At 39.7% G+C, this 17,128-nt stretch overlaps 1 protein-coding gene across 2 annotated transcripts; it reads right to left on the reverse strand.

The window, feature by feature from the left end:
* Nucleotides 1-1,372: 1,372 nt before the first annotated feature.
* On the reverse strand, nucleotides 1,373-16,575 carry LOC309327393 (butyrophilin subfamily 1 member A1-like). 2 transcript variants are annotated; one of them, XM_081836645.1, is made up of 12 exons: nucleotides 16,130-16,575; nucleotides 14,112-14,456; nucleotides 12,849-13,244; nucleotides 11,683-12,054; nucleotides 10,770-10,823; nucleotides 9,231-9,272; nucleotides 7,796-7,816; nucleotides 7,637-7,678; nucleotides 6,847-6,879; nucleotides 5,427-5,468; nucleotides 5,095-5,121; nucleotides 1,373-4,483 (listed from the first exon to the last, which is right to left on the reverse strand). In XM_081836645.1, the coding sequence occupies exons 1-12, from the start codon at nucleotides 16,212-16,214 to the stop codon at nucleotides 3,969-3,971; spliced, it is 1,974 nt and encodes a 657-aa protein (XP_081692771.1). In that variant the 5' UTR covers nucleotides 16,215-16,575; the 3' UTR covers nucleotides 1,373-3,968. The 2 variants fall into 2 exon arrangements, with proteins under 2 accessions (XP_081692771.1, XP_081692772.1); XM_081836646.1 differs by having other exon boundaries at nucleotides 7,637-7,657; nucleotides 11,704-12,063; nucleotides 16,130-16,574.
* Nucleotides 16,576-17,128: the final 553 nt, after the last annotated feature.

Genomic DNA, 17,128 nt, shown 5'->3' on the forward strand with positions numbered 1-17,128 from the left:
GCAACTGTCTGAAGAAGAAGAAGGGATGATGTCTTCATAACTGGGCAGAAGGTAAAAAGAGTGTTATGAGGTATATGACTGAACAAACATGCTTGTACACCACACACAGCAACTCAGTGCACAGGTCCAAGAGGATTATCGTCATACCTCGTGTTGCGTTCTGCTCTTGTTACAAACTTTCAGCTTACGAACGCTGCACCCCTGGAAGTGTTTACTTACGGGTTTGCTGCATGCGCAGAAGTGAACTGCACGCTTCGCACACACACAGAAGCGATCTGCGTGCTTTGTGCACCCACAGAAGCACTCGATCGCGCCACACACATGCACTCTAGTTGTGGACTTTTCAGGGTGTGAACGGCATCTCAAAATGGATTAAGTCCGCAACTAGAGGTACCACTGTAGTAACTTTTGTATTGAGTCAATATGTGACTAGAATTTTTATTTTAACAAAAACAAAAAGAACTTGTCACAGTAGGAAGTAGGGAAATATTGGTTTATTAAATGAAAAGAGTCAATGCAGGCTGATGCTGCTTCATACAGCAAGTACAGACACCTTAATCCTAAAGAGCAAAGAGAGTCCCTAAGGAGACACTGGGTGTAGTTGTGTGCTGCAGACTCCCACTAAATGAAAAGGGAGGGGTATTCCTTATTCCTGATCCAGAAGCAAGCAGAACACAATATGAGGGATTTGAGATCTGTGCCTTTTGAAAAAGTTTAGTTCTCCCCTTCAAGGCAACAGTGTCTCTCACTCATTGCTTGATTTGTGGTCAAGCAAAGCGTGTGATTCATAAATTCACTTTTGAAACAGAATTTCATTGTCTGTCTGAAGTCTGGTTCCTGCATATAGGAAGGTGACAATTAAACTTTCGGATAAATACAAGGATTTGTATGCTCATCTTTACTGTAACTGTTAGGGGTCAGGATATTTGCTATACCTTCCAGGTCATGTCTTAGATAGGAGCTTGTACTAGCATCACAGATACTTCATGAGAGAGATATTTTATATTAAACCAAAGCTAGCTGCGCTAATGCCATAATCCATTGGTTTTCATCAATTAGTTGGAATACTTTTGTTCTTTTAATCTAGAAGGGAGAAAGTGTTTTGGATATTGAAAAGTTAAATTGATTTTGGTAGAGAGGGGAACTGCATGCAACTGGAAGCAAGTGTTCCACACCCATTTTAAAACATTGGTGTGCTTAGCCTGTTGACAATGGATACACAAATTCAAAAAAAATGTCTTGTGATAAGCTTTATATATGGAATCACTCTTGTCTGAAAATCATACTTGGGCCTGCTTACATGGACGGACTTCCCTTGTCCAAATATGTGCACACTATTATTTATTTATTTATTTATTCATTCATTCATTCATTTATTTATTTCAATGGAAATATGCACACTAAATAAGCACTGTAGAAGCTCTACTGTGGTGAAAACAAGAAGGTTAAAAATTGCAGGCCTGGCAACTCAAAATGTTATCAGTTGCCACTGATTATAACTATTTGTATTTAATTCTGATTCTAGATATCTGATTATAATTTAATAGATGTCAGCAGCAATACAGAGGAGAGGAAATACAATATATGGTTTGCACCAGAGTTAGGGATAGTGATAGTTCAGACCAATACATTTAAGCTGGGCACTGTAGGATTTGCAGAGCCTACTGTGTCTTAGGTTCTCCAACAACCACTGTAGGATCTGCAAATCAGCAGTGTTTCCCTTTGCCAGGATTTGGGTGAGATGGAGTTATTGGAGATGGCTGGTGCAGAGTTCCTCAGTGTCTATAATGCTAACCCTGTAATAACCGTTGATCTGACTCCCGACCAAACTATCAAATTTCCAATGGTCTTCCCTTGCATTTGTCATTCCACTGCCACACACACTTAGCTGGGCCAACAGGAAGAGGATAAGGAGATTTGAGATGTGACAAACATGCTTTCTTCAGTAGTGCTACAGTGAGCCCATAACTAGGAAATTACAGGCTTGCTTTGTAATTATCAGAATGACTGTGATTAATGACTGTGATGCATGTGTGACTGTGATACATGTCACCATGAAGCTCTAGTGGTGCCTAGTTCAGTTTGTTATTAAGGCTGGATGATCATTTTTAAAATGTGCTGATTAATCACAATCATGATTTCTTCTAATTCCAGGAAAAGATACCTTCTTTGTATTTTTCATAAAATCTCTATTGGCAGAGTGTTCTACAGGACTGGGCCAATGACTAAAAGTCTTGTTTCTTCTTGTTGTAAATGAACCCCCATCAACTTGGGAATGACAAATAGCACTCCTGCAGAAAATCTCAGTGAACAAGCTGGGCTATAAGGGTTCAGGTCATCCCTCAGGTACCCTGGACATAAGTTGTTCAAGGCTTTGTAGATTAATTGAACTTGGCTTGGTAGTAAGCAGATATCTAGCACAGCTGATTTAACAATGTAGTCATGTGTCATCAGCCAGGCAGCTTTCTGCACTAGCTTGAGCTTCCAAACCAGACACAACATAGAAGGCATTATAGTAATCCAGCCTTGAAGTTACCAACACATGGACTCTAGTGATCAGGCTATTCCCTAGAACAGCTGTAGTTGGTAAACCACAAAGAGCTGGTAAAAGACACTCCTAGTCACAGAGGACACTTAGACTTCTAGTGCCAAAGGTGTATCCAGGAGTACAGAGGGAGTGCAACCCATCCAGAACATGCAACTTGCCAAGTTCCTAAATATGGGAGTGTTCCAAACAAAGAACATCTGCCTTCCCAGGATTCAAGCCCAGTTTATTGGCCAACATCCAGTCCACCTCGGTGGACATCATGCAAAGACAGACTTCTGGACAACATATTTAGAAATATCCCTATTTGGATTTCTCTGATTGGGTTCATATGAGGATTTTTTTATACTACAGTTTTTAATACTGATATATGTCAAAATTAGCTGTACAATATTCCAAAGAAAACAATGAAAACATGTATTGAATATTCAACATATTTATTCATTTTGAAAATGTATAACCAACTCCTAAATCATGTTATCAGAGTGACTTAGAAATAATTAATCAACAACAAAAACCAGATCAAGAGTTAAAAGCCTGAGAAAATAGATGAGACTTGAACACTTTGGTAAAGACAAAGACATTTGTTGGGGCTGTGTACAAAGTCCTGAGACAAATCAGGCCTGCTTAGAAAAATTCAGGTGTAAAAGACATAAAATATATATTTGCTTTTCATATTAATTTTAAAAAGAATTTTTTATCAGCAAGAACAGCATGGATTAACTCAGCGGCCAAACACTGTGGGTCAGGTTGGATGGTCCAGAGTGATCCAGGGCTGTCAGGGGGCAAAGCATCAAGCTGGAAGACGAGCAGGCATCATTTAGGAAACCCCACAAAAGGCAAAGATCTATTTGCCCACTGTCTGCACCATACCAGAAAAAGGAAGATGCCACCTGAATCTCTTTCTTGCCCAATGTAACCCAACTGTCCTTCTTTCCTGAAGACTTGCCCTGCAGGATTGCTCCCCTTGCTTGACAACATTTGAGTGAAGGCAGCAATGCTGCTTTGCAATCAGAGAAGACACTTAATAAAGTTGCAGAATTGAACCCCAGTTATCAGATGTAATGTATCTCTCACCTGTCATCCTCCCAGCTCTGTATTTATTTAGGATTTTTTTTTTTTTACCCTGATTAAAAATTAGCCCCTTCCCAAAGTAATTTGGGATGGGTTTCTGGGCTGGCTAAGGAAAGGTTGCTTTAATTCGGGGCTCTGGATTAGAGCCACAAAATTGATTGGGGAAGGGGACTGTACACAGCGCAGTCACTTGTAACATTACTTCTATTCCGAGTCTTTTATTCTCTGACATCAATATGAGAAAGAAAGAAAAAATCATGGTTAAACTAAAGAACTATGCTAATTAATTCTCAGCTATCTGTGGAATTTGTTTTCATTTTTTCTCCACAATCTCATTTTCTTTCAAATATCACACAATTTTCAATGGCTGTTCGGTTACAGAGCCTATATAGAAGAAGGGATAAAGCTCCCCAACACCAAGTGTTTTATAGGTGTGCAATTTCCTATGACTGCAGACATCATAAAAAGATAAGCTTCCAGCTGATTTATCTAGGAATATTCCTAATTTTGTAAGCTTTCCATTCACTTTCAGGCGGGTCCATTGCTCTGTCCGAGCCCAGTAATCTTTCCCATCATCACATCCTATGACCCAGTAGCCATTCTCAGGAGACAGGGTGATCTCCCCCTTTCTAGAAGCAGTTGCAGAGGAAACTCCCAAGTCCCAGGTTTTTTTCTGACCAATCTCCACTTCCCAGTAATGTTTGTCTTCTGAAAATCCATGTTTTGCCAGAATGAATGTGCGGGAGTCAAACCGTTCCTCCCAGTCAGAAACCTTAGAAACATTTCCTGTGTTCCAAACACTTTTGCCATCTTCGGATACTTTTAGCTTTGGGTGAGCTGTCCTGGGGTCCAAGACCACATCAGCTGCAAAGGAAAGGAAAGGGCTGAACTCAAAATGCACAGATTGAAGGGTTGTTTTATGTGACTCTTTGAGGACACCAGCATCCCTTTGTGGGTTACCCAGACATCTTCTGCTACATGGCATTGTGACATATTATGGAAAATACAAATTTCTATTCAAGAATATTAAACAAAGCTTGTTTCAAGAAGTAATTCAACCCATGTATGCACCAATGTAATTCTGCTGCAATCCTCAGCATACTTGCAGGCCCAGGCATTGTACACCTCTGTCCCCAAGCCTCCAGAAGAACTGAAGGACAACATAAACTCTTTGGGGAGATCAGCATGATAAAGAAATGGGGAATGAAGATCAGCATCAGACACAAGGAGGAGAGTGAAGATCTTTTCCCCATGCTGAGCTTCACTCCCCCTTCATTGCAATGCCGAACTTTACACCTCTCTCATCACCGCTTATCCCTCTTCCCTTTAAAGAATCAACTGGAAAACCTCTATGAAACAAATTAGAATTGCAGATTACCACCAGTGCATTGGTTGTTATTTTGTGTTGCTTAAAAAAACCCCTATTTTTCATATATCAAACCATGTGAATTTTTAAAAGTATTTGTTATTCTCACCTTTGTGTAAGTGGGCAGCTAATATTTCTGTATGTAAAGAAACAAACAAAAACATTACGTGAGGAAGGATGACAACCATAGTTGAATTTTTAGAAGATCTAGCAGTGAAGATGCAAATGTCCACATAATAATTATTGGCATGGTAAGGTTACACACACACTGCATTGCAGTATGGCAAAGGAAACAATTAAGAGGAAGAGGGTGAGACATTTATGTTTCTATGGTTCTTGTAAATTGCACTTTTAAAAATAAAATGGGTAACCTTTTCATTCCCCGTGCCTCCTAAAGAATGTATTTTGTCCACAAATGTGCAAAAATTACACAAGACTCACCTTTAACCATCTCCAGTTGTTCCTTTCCTGCTTCATATTGTTCTGCAAAGGGAAAAAAAGATATTTATCAGATGAAGTAGAAGTTTAAAACTAAAAACATGCTTCCCAATAAATCAGGAGTTTGAAATGTGTTTGTTTGATATAATGAGAAACATAGAATAAGTGAAATAATAAGTTGATTTATTCACTGGTTGAAAGCTCAAAGACAATGAGATTTCTCATTCTCTTATCTTGAAATGGGGAAAAAAAAGATTTATGCTCAAATAATGCCACCAAAATGGTGGGCTGTCTAGTGCAAGGCGGTCCAACTTTTCATACCAAGTGTCACAAGAGTACTTTGATATGGTACCCATGGACTGCACACTGCCTTGTCACATGGAGCCAGGGAAGCAAAGTTTTCTGAATCTCACAGTCTTTCTATTCTTGTGCTGTCTAAACCATCATTTGCCTCCAAATTTCCCCTTGGGCATCTAGGTCTCTAGTGCAGCCCTGCTTGATGTGTTGAACTACCTTCCCACATATTGTACAGGAACCATTAGACTTTTGGGGCTCTGACTTGATCTCTATTATACAAAACAGCTAGATAGGTAAGCAATAAGGGTTTGCGTAGCCTGTGCATTATCTTGCATTAACTGGCACTCTCTCAAAGCCATTTAATGGATTGTTAGTCCTTTGGGTTGAAAGAATTAAAACGTATTTGAATTTACAATGTTTTTTCCTAATTCCCCCAAGTGATTAAAAGTGTTTTGGCACACTGAAATAACTACCATGGTATGCAATGATCTCCAGATTTAAGATCTCCCAAAAAGCATCTCTGTAAATATACATGGAACAGGTGAGTTTACACACATGTGTAAACTGGCACAGTGGCAGAGCTGGTAAAATAATTAATCCAGTTAAGGTGTGAGGAGAACTTCTGAATATGTCTTAAATGCTATGTGAAATGTGTGTAAGTATTGAATATGCCTGATCTGTTCTTTAAATAGTAGTTGTGATGGAAGGAATCAGAACTGTGATGCATGAAGCAGAGCTTTAACTCATTTCTCTCCATATTGCACCCTGATGACAATAATTCTCCCCACACTGAAGCTGCTGGAGGAAAGCTTTCATTAAAGTTCAAGGAAGAAGCTTCCTTTCTGAAGTTTTTTTTTCAGATTGGGGGTGGGTAATTTATTAAAGGGCTATAGCAAGGGGAGCATTAATTTGGCACATACTTACTGACAAGGCTATTTTGGCAATGTGTGATTTAGAAGTTACCTTCTTTAGAAGTGGAAAAATAATGGGTGGTATTTAACTAAGTTTTCCTCGGAGCAGACACTTTGAAAAGAATGATCACAACTATACTAGACAATTACTCTGAATAAAACTTAGTTTTACTTGAAGAGTAAGTTCCAAACTAAGAAAGGAGAGATTCACTTACCTGTTTTTGCCTTCATTTCTCCCTTTAGTTTTTCTAGAAAGGAGAACATATATGATTTTATCTTAACAACAAATTTAAAAACCATGTTATGGCATCTGTAAATCTAATTTGCAATACATATTTCCTTACACACACACACACACACACACACAGAGAGAGAGAGAGAGAGAGAGAGAGAGAGAGAGAGAGAGAGAGATCCTTCTAGGATACCTAAGTAATTTTGTTGTGAGGTTGATGGTGGGGTTAGGCTGTATGATGCTCAAGCCCCTTCTAATTCCAGGTTCCAGCAAATGTTAAAATCTAATGAAGGATCTCATTGTTGAGTTAGCCAGGCAAGGACCATAATGGCCTATAAGTATAGATCGATAACATAAGAAAGGAAGTTGCTCTGTGCCAGAGGGGAAATGGGTGGGCCCTCTCTCACACCTGGTTTGTAGTGAGAAGGACAATAGCAGACAAGATCAGGAGTTGAGTTGTGTGAGAGAGTTGGGCTAGAAGCAAGAAGAAGCCAGAGAGTCAGAGCCATGTTTGATTTCTGTTTGAATCCAAAGCTGTGACTATGGGAGAAGCAAAATATTTTGGGATGTTAATGCTATGAGCCCCTCCATTGTAGGCTCAGGTTGTATACCATATATCATAAAGACACCACAGTCTCCACAGTCACTTGTTCCAAGGAAACCAAACCCTGGGTAAGTGCCTGGAATCCTTGGAATCTCTCACAGCTCCAAGATTAGGGTGATGTGCAACAATATTTTGTTTAGATTTTGTTTGAAAAGTTTTTGCTACTTACCATTTTCTGTCTTTAACTGTTCTGCAAGGTAAGATATATTTGCTTTTCATATGAATTTTAAAATGAAAATTTTATCAGCAAGAACAGCATGAGATTTGTGATATGTTTCTTTCACTACCAACTGATGGTTTAAAAGGTGGAATCTATTACAAGACTTACCATTGCCTTTCTTTAATTCTTCTGGAAAAAAATAATCAAAGGTTTCATGTGAGGTAGATATTTTGAAATAATAAACCACACATCCTAGCACAATCAGAGCCCAAGAAGAAGTAACAGAGGGAAGCCATGATTCAGTTATCTCACTTCTTACAAAACTTCACAGCAACTGTGAGCAATCACAGCAGGGAAGGGAATATTTAATCGTTTTTCCTCCATACCATTTCCTGATGGAAGTCAAGGTTTATTCTTAGCTTTCTGACTGTGGTTTGTTTGAGTGAATCAAACCATGATGCCTGGTTTGGGCAAAACACAAAGACAAGATCGACTATGGTTCCTCCTCATTAATGGTGGTGGGAGGCGCAAAGTAGGAGTGATCTGTTTGCTAAACGAGTAAACCATTAACTGTGGCTTTCTGTGACATGCAGATCCAGCCATTGAGTTTGCTATGCATTTATTTCACCAAGAAAAACATAGAAACAAATGTTACACTTTACTTTGATTGGGAGCAATTGTTTCTGCAAAGCACATGCACACAAACACAGTGATTTTATTGCAATAAACAGTTTGTTTGTTTTCAAAAATAAAATGGCTGCATTAAATCATGGATTATGTTTGTCTTTCCTTTCTACACATCTTCTATTGCAATTGAAATCTGCAAGGAGGGCCTGTCTCAGTGTTAACTACTGAACTGTATCATTGGCCACCCACTATAACCCCGTGCTTCCCTCTTCTTCTTCACCACATTGCCCTGCTCTCATCCTGAGTGGTACCATGTGCCACGACGTCCAGAGGTGTTGTAATAAACATCCCTTCTTGTAAGAGCCTTTACAAGTATACAAGCTTTCTAATACCCTCCTCTTCTGGTCATGGAGTGATTACTTCAAGTATAGGTGCTATTTCAACGGGCTATTGTTGTTTTCCTTGAGCATTTTCTGTGTTTGACCAGCTGAATCCAAATCGGCCTGTATCTAGTTGATACACCTTTGAGCGAAAAACCACTATGACACCAACACTAAGGTGGCTAATGCCAATTTGTTGCCAGTATAAACTTATTCTCACATTGGTTCAGCCATATGGAGTCACATTCCTTTAATCTTGAAATAACTCTGTTGGCTGACTATTCATTTCTGAGCTCAGTTGAAAGACTGATGCTTAAAGCCCTAAACAACTTGGGTTTCAAATATCTGAAGGAAAGCAACTTCCCATACCAGTTTCAAGCAGTGTTCACTGTTACAAAATGCATCTCCTGCCGCTTGGAAGAAAATCACTCCATAGTTTTCTGTGTCTTAGAATTGTAGTGGCTACAATTAAGAAAGGATTAGGCCTTGTCTCTGATATTAGTTCATAATTGAAGGTAGGGCAAAAACACTGCAAGTATGTTTAAGAAGTTAAAAAACCCCCACAGACACTTAAACAAATGAAAACATTAACTCACCTAGCTTTCTATAAAAATGCCAACTTACTATGAAGAGGAAAGCTGAGAATAAATGAAAAGATTATCCTTTTTAATTTAAAAAGTGCTATTTACAAGACAAAGAACACTTAAATAGGGATGGAATTACTTTGAGCTTATTCACATGGATCTTTGCCCTGTTTCTTGGGTTTTCATTAACAGTACTAATAAAAATGCAAAAAAATCTAGCAGACAATATGCATTATCATATGCATATGCACATATGATAAAATGACCAGCTCAGAAACAGGTACATACAACAATTCATATAACTGTATAAAAACATTTATGCACTAATAATTACAAAGCATAATTACAAACTAAGGCCCGGGGGCCGGATCCAGCCCAATCACCTCCTAAATCCAAGCCGCAGACACTCTGTGAATCAGCATGTTTTTACATGAGTAGAATGTGCCCTTTTATTTAAAATCCATCTCTGGGTTATTTGTGGGGCCTGACTGGTGTTTTTACATGAGTAGAATGTGTGCTTTTATATAAAATGAATCTCTGGCTTATTTGTGGGGCATAGGAATTCGTTCATTTTTTTCCACAAAATATAGTCCGGCCCCCCACAAGGTCTGAGGGACAGTGGAACGGCCCCCTGCTGAAAAACTTTGCTGACCCCTGGGCTAGACTCTTTCATATGTATTTTAAACTGTGCATAATTAATAAGGTTGTGCACTGCAATCAGCCATGCTTGGAACTGAATTGGGTCAGTTTCAGTGAAATCCAAGTGTTGCTCAAGTTGGATTGGGTGGCCCTGAGGGATCCAGGGATGTCAGGGGGTAACCCAACAGGCAGAAAGGAAAGACAGGCATTGGGTGGGAAAGGAAGGCAATGAAAAGTGAGTAGGGGGAACCTACCTGACTAGCAGCAACTTCCCATTTTCCAGGCAGAAGGTGGGGAGATGATGGTGGATGCCATTTGATTTGGGGTGCAGGCTTTCACTCCCTACTTATCAATCCTACCTGGCCACTACTTCTTCTTCCCAAAGCCCTACCCTGAAGCAGCATTTCACCCTACTTCCAGAGGCCCTGGATTGGGTTGTGTTTGTGTGTACATGCGCACATGCAGCCCTGATAACTTATCTAGCTTTGCAAAAAGGACAATGCACAAGCAGCATAAACAGGCACATGATGCAAGAGATAGTCCAATAAGGGCAAAGCCTGAAGAGGTTAGAAGCCCCAAATTCTGTGTTTAAACCCATTAAAAATTGATTCCTCCTTCATCCCAATGCTATCTTTTGATCCCTCACAGCAATAACAGAAAGGGTCAAAGATTGGGGATAGTCATAGCCCTGTGGGCTTGTTCTGTCAAATAGAAAGGGGGAAAACCTATTTCTTACTTAATGCAATGGCAAAAAATAAATTTGAAGACGGGCTGACACAATGAAAGGAAAGCACCACCTCTTATTTTTAATTCTCTCGCTCAAAACATATCTTAATACATAAATATGTCACAGTTCATAACACTACATTTTATTGAATTTCATACCTAATCCATTCATGTAAGGAAACTTACCTAGGAAAGCAAAGCCACAGAACACCCAGACTTCAGCACTTTGGACAGGCACTTCTAAAAGACAAAAGCAGGCTTAATTAAATTACCCTCCATTGCCTCACCAGAAGCAGAGTTTTCAGAGGCTCATACAAGCTCAGAGTTCATCTTGGAATGTGTCTTAGGTCTCTTCCTTCTAGAACTTACATGAAGCTTTGGCCCCTCCATTTCCCTTTGGCCACATTCAAAAACTCTGTCCATATTCAGGAGCAGGGCAGATGTTCCATTGGGTGCCACAGAAGTCATACAAGGTGGTCAGAGAAGCAGTTATATTTTTTTATCTACAGTTTTCCTCTTTTTAAAATCAAACCATGGATTGAAAGGTTCCGGCATCTCTCAGGTGGGCTCCATTGCCATCATAAGAGAACAAGGAAAGCGTTCATGGTGAGTTCCGGAACCTCTTTTTCTGTCATTACCCCTTTGGAAACATCTCCTGAAGCCCTCACAGAATATATGAGGTCCTCTACAGACCCATGGCCACACCAGGACATGATTGTGGTAGAAAGCCAACAACAAAATTGGAATAGCACCACTAACAGGCAAAGAAAGAGGAGGAAAGAAACTTAAGTTGTTAAGATTTTAGATACTTGAGGTTTTAAATTTTGGAGGTTTCATTTAGGTTTTGAATATTCTATAGTGTACATTTTATTGCTGTGAACTGCTTTGAAACCTCAGATAGTGAAAAGCAGGATGTAATTTTTAAATAAATAAACAATTTTTTTTTTAAAAAAAAAAAACTCCCAGTCCTAAAAAGGAAGAAGTGTTTATTGCAACCCCAAATGCATTTAGGAGGGAAACTTTATCAAATGCACATTTTAGCAGATCAGTGGGTTACAGTTTGTGCTGAGCAGAAGAGAAGAATTATGGAAGTTCTAACTATCTAAGCTTTTATAATTACCTTCTATTGTCACCTCCACAATATCTTCTTTGTAGACATCATCACATGTTGTGGCACAAACATACTGGCCACTGTCTGTTAGTTGCACATTAAGAAGAGTCACTTCAAGGAGCCCATTCTTATAGTATCCTTTGCGAATGCCATTATCATCACTCTCTCTTGTGCTTTTTTCTTCAACCCTGTGCTGGTTTGTGCTGTTGTGGGTGTACAATGTGTGATTTTTTGAGCCTTCCCACTTATATAATTGCACTTGCACCCTGGAAGATTTGCATCCTCTTACTTGGCAATGTAATATAACATCTTGTCCAATTCTGCCAATTTTAGGATTAACATTGCCGACAACTGAAACACCTACAAAGGCTAAAAAGGTAATAAGAAATATTATTAGACTTCATTTACCCCTCACCTCTTAGCAAATAAATGACTGAATAAATGCTTCCAGCTATCTCTTGATTTAAATGGAACTGATTCTCAGGTGTGTGTAAAATTGCCACTTGAGTCTAGAACAAATTCAGTTAAAATCAATGGACACACATCGGATTAATCATTAATAGGATTGTAAGGTCAAGCTGTCTTAGTCCTGCTGGCCACATGACCTGGAAGCTGTATGCCGGCTCCCTCGGCCAATAAAGCGAGATGACCGCCGCAACCCCAGAGTTGGTCACGACTGGACCTAATGGTCAGGGGTCCCCTGTACCTTTAAGGTCAAGCTGTAATCCTATCCACATCTACTTGGAAGTAAGTCTCATTGAAGTCAATGGGTTGCTTTTGAGTAGACTGATACAGGATTACACTATTCAAAAACAGGACCATTTATGGCAGATGCAAATATTGACCAGTAGACTATTGATTCATAACTGGAGGATGTTCATAGTCACACTGGTGTGATCATTTTTCACAAGCACTCATGATTTTAGAATTATCAGTTATAACATACAACTCACAGCAAATACTCTTAAAATAGCGCTAGTGTGCTATTTAATCTTGACTATTACCAAAACAAGGCTTTGAAATTGCCTGCAAAGACCCCAGTTATTTTTCATGTAATCCCAGTTACTTCTCCTGCAAGCAAAGCAGGAAAAATGTGTTATTACCAAACCCTTTCCCTTGATTCTTTCTTTCTTTCTGACATTGGTATTATTTACCTCTCACATCAAGCTTGTAGATTACCACTTTGCGCCGCAAGTTAGAGTTCACTGAACATTCGTATCTCCCTGCATCTTCCTTCTGAATGTTATTTAGTTTCAGGGAAATATTTCCATCCCCAAGATTATTGTGTTTCAACACCTCTGCCTTTAGTTTGTAATTCTTCCTAAGCCATACTTGGCTCTTGGGTCCATTTGAATAAGGGCACCTAGCAATAAATTTGTCTCCATAACAAACCGATGGGCAGGTATCCCAATAAAGCTGGTAAGAATAGATGGTCCTGCTTTTCCCAGGGCTTCTTCTTCTCCACTGCAGTTCCAGATGAGAGGGATAATAGGTCTCAATCATCTGGCATGGAAGAATGGCAACATCCCCAACAGCAACACTAATTAAACCTGGAAAATATTCATTTATGTTAATAACTCATACTTTACATACACTCACACAGTAGTTCATACTTGTGATAGCACAGCTATACTAGGAAACGAGTGGAAAATAGAGATGTATAAAGCTGAAGCTATCATTTCCCATAAACACAACATTTGGTAAAATTTTACAATTTAACTTGGAAAATTTGCTGTTTGTTTCTGGGTCTAATTCAAGGTATTCACCTTCGTGTTTCAAACCTTACCTAACTTAGGTCTCAAAGGCCACCTCCTTCCCTTCAGACACTCTCTGGTGCTTAGAATGGTGTATAAAGTGGCATTGGTTGTTCAACCAGACCTTCAGGAGATGGCATAATTTGTGGGAGCTCCTAAATTGTGGCGTTCCCTCCCCACAGAGATGTATCTAGCATCTTCATTACACAGCTTCTGGTGAATGCTGAAGATGTACCTCTTTTGACACTTGAAATGTATATTTTTAGAACCCATCATATTTCTCTGATAGTAAGTTATTTTAAATTATTTTTAACATGGTGTAACCCACCCTGGGATCTTAGAGTGAAGGGCCATAAAATAATAATAATGTGAAGCAGAAGAGGGTGGTCAGAAGTGATTGTATTAATGGCACCCATATTTCACAAATCACCCAGGTTTTTTCCAGGTTATATCAGCTGGAAAATCCCTCAGAACCATCTGCAAGCCATTTGGATCCAGCAGTTTTCGAGGGTGGACCTTCATAACAGGTCCCCTGCCTCTGCAGAAGGGAAAAAGGGTTCTGGAAGCCTAAATCTTCTGAGACGTCTACCTAGTCTCAGTAATATAAACCAGGTCTTCACAAGTAATGGATTAGGGAGATAGCATCTAAGCCTTCGTAGTTACCTTCTACTGTCACCTCCACAATATCTTCTTTATAGACATCATCACACATCATGGAGCACACATACTGCCCACCATTTGCTAGCTGCACCTGGAGGAGAGTCACTTCAAGGAATTCATTCTCATAGTATCCTTTGTGAGTGTTGTTCTCTGCTATGCTGCTTTCTTGAACGCTGTACTGCTGCTCTGTGCTATTGTGGATATACAAGGTTTGATTTTTGGAGCCTTCCCACTTATATAAGTGGACTTGTAGCCTGGAGGATGTGCAGCCTCCTACTTGGCAGCGCAATATCACATCTTGTCCAACTTGGACAATTTCAGGGCTAACAGTTCCTTTAATATAAACAGCTGTAAGGAAATAAAAACAGCAACTTTGACTGATGGAATTAGTTTGAGGTCTATGTGATCTCAATACCAGCATAATAAAATGATGCCGTCCCTGTCCCCCATCCCCCTGAAGTCCTGGTAGGTAAGAATTGCATTATTATGGGAAAACAATTTTGGGGAATGCTGTATATAAGAACTATAATGACAACCAAGCAGTGTTTCTGGGGAGAGCAAATTGCTTCTTACCGTTCCTCCATAATCCAAAATAACTGATAATAACAACACCAACCACAGAGATCGACTTCACTACTCCCTCCATTGTGATGACAAATCCCTGGCAGCCATCCAGATCTCTAGCAGCATAAAAGAAGGGGGGGGTGTTGGTTAAACAATGCATGACTTTGCAATGTGTCCTGACTACTCAACACAAACCTATTATCATCTGTGAACAGTATAATTTTAAGAATTGGATTTTAGTTAACTGATAAACTTCCCTACAGAATGGGTGTCAAATGTGATATTTCCAGGTTCACTAGCATTTTTTTTTACAGTCCTTCCAAATTAAAAGCTGTGTTGCCTCCTTCCTCATCCTTAACCTCGATCTCGTTTTGATTGTTTGCTCTCTCAATTCCCACCCTGGGCAGCCCACAAGTTGCCCTTGCAGGAGGTTAAGTGTCTGTTTATCATCAGCATCAACACATAAGGCTGTTTATCATCAGCATCAACACATAAGGCTGTTTATCATCAGCATCAACACATAAGGCTGCCTCTCCCTATAGGAATCAACCTGGACCCCGCAATCATGATCTGAGGCCCTGCTTCGGGTTTCTCCCCCAGGAGAGGTCTGGCTGCCGGGGTTGGCTAAGCAGACTCCAACAGGATTAAAAAGGGAGTGACGGAGACCAGAGAGGTCCCAAACCAGGAAGAGAAGATCTAATCCCAGGAAGCGTGGGGGGCAGAGAGGAAAAGAGCTGGACACTGGACCCCATGTTTGCCCAGTGCCAACAGACAGTTGATCTCTCGTTATTGGATATGGCCCTCATCTGATGCTGGAGTCAGATGGTGGGTGAGTGAGGTGGGTCTATTCAGCTGGCTGCTTCTCTCAATGCAGCAGCAGCAACAACAGCAGCTGGGTAAGCAGCAACCATGCAGTGGGAGCAGATGGCTAATAATAATTAAAATAATAATAAATATATTGCATATCATTTGGGAATTTTCCATGATAAAAGCACTCTGAGAGATTTAATATATCTGACAGGGTGTGTAATTCCAAATGACTAAAAATATTACTTGCATGGATATTCACTGGATATTACAGTAATATTCAGAAATAATTTCAGGATGTTTTGAGTGCTTTATAAATAGCAGTATCAAATTACTTTTAAAAAGAGCAGAGAAGTTTTTGTCAAGCGTACCAGTAGATTTATATAGCCAATAAAGGAGACAGTAGTTTAATTCACCTTTGTTAAGGTTTAATTCTTCTTCATAAAGATATCCACAGCTTTTCAAATCGTACTGTGGGTCTCCTTCTCCCTCCCTCCCTCCCTCTCACACAATCACACTATTGCCCCTAGCTTTATTAAAACATTAAAAATCACCCTGCCAAGTGTAATTAGTGAACAACTCTAAAAATAGAGGCAGACCAGGATCAACTTTCATAATAAAAAATAACATAAAAAACCAGTTTGCCATACCTGAAGACCTCTCATACTTACAGTTAATTCTCAGAACTGGACAATATATTTTGCAAATAAATTGAAATATGAGCCAATAATCCATTCCTCTGATCCATATCCATATGGCTTCTTCCAAACCATACCTTTATACTTTTTCATTCATTGGATTAAAACAGCAACAACCTGTAATACTGATCAGGTGGTATCCAGTAGCATCAAATTTGAATAATGGCGGGCTTAGCTCCACTGTATATGTATAGGTGGCTGGAGTAGAAAGGATTGGCCCTCTTTCTACCACAAGAGCCAATCAGCAACAAGTCACCTTCCATGTCTTTGTCAAGATCTTCTTTTGTACTACATGAAGCGAAAAGGTAAAAGGTACAGTAATATATCTGAAACTGATGAGTTGTCAATGACAAATACGACAGAGACTAGATTTCTAACTAATCCTCCCTTAACCAAATCAGAATAAAATGGTTACAACTGTGCCTCAGATGGGTGTGTCACCACAGAATTCAGAGGAGGAGAGCAAACAAGGAAGTATAAGTCTCAACTGCCTGCATATCAACCTTTGCTCCCTTTCAATAATTAACTGTTACACACCCTTTCTGCCCTGGTAGTTTTATACCTAAAAGATATGGTTGCTTCATAGTTCAGATCAATAAATAAATTCTTCTCTTACCTTCTTGGCCTGTATACCTTAGCCAAGAGTCTCAGATCCTGTTTTCACCAACTAAAGTTACCAGACATCCCGTTTCCTGGGGACAGCCCCTGGATTTACAAATCAGTGCCCATACAAAATCCACTGAAGTTGAAAAGTGTCTCCGGATTCATTGAAAAACATCTGGTAACCTTACACACTATCCTTAAGCAGAGTGCATACCATGCAACTGTCCTGTCTTAAGTGTGCCATCCTGGATTTACAGGAGCGACCTTGGCTTCTGAATCCCAATCCTGAGTGTCCCATTTCGGCTCCCGTGCTCTGGCCACACCAGAACAAAAGACAAAAAGACACAC

Source organism: Podarcis erhardii (genome assembly GCF_964252035.2).
Source record: "Podarcis erhardii genome assembly, chromosome: 13".
Classification (NCBI taxonomy): domain Eukaryota; kingdom Metazoa; phylum Chordata; class Lepidosauria; order Squamata; family Lacertidae; genus Podarcis; species Podarcis erhardii.

Excerpts from the sequence above, each read along its gene's own strand:
- LOC309327393 (XM_081836645.1), bottom strand. The coding sequence starts at position 16,214 with ATGGATTATTGGCTCATATTTCAATTTATTTGCAAAATATATTGTCCA. Across the intron at positions 6,880-7,636 it reads ACAGTTAAAGACAGAAAATG|AAAAACTAAAGGGAGAAATG; the intron begins GTAAGTAGCAAA and ends TCTCCTTTCTAG. Across the intron at positions 5,122-5,426 it reads ACAACTGGAGATGGTTAAAG|AAATATTAGCTGCCCACTTA; the intron begins GTGAGTCTTGTG and ends CTTTACATACAG.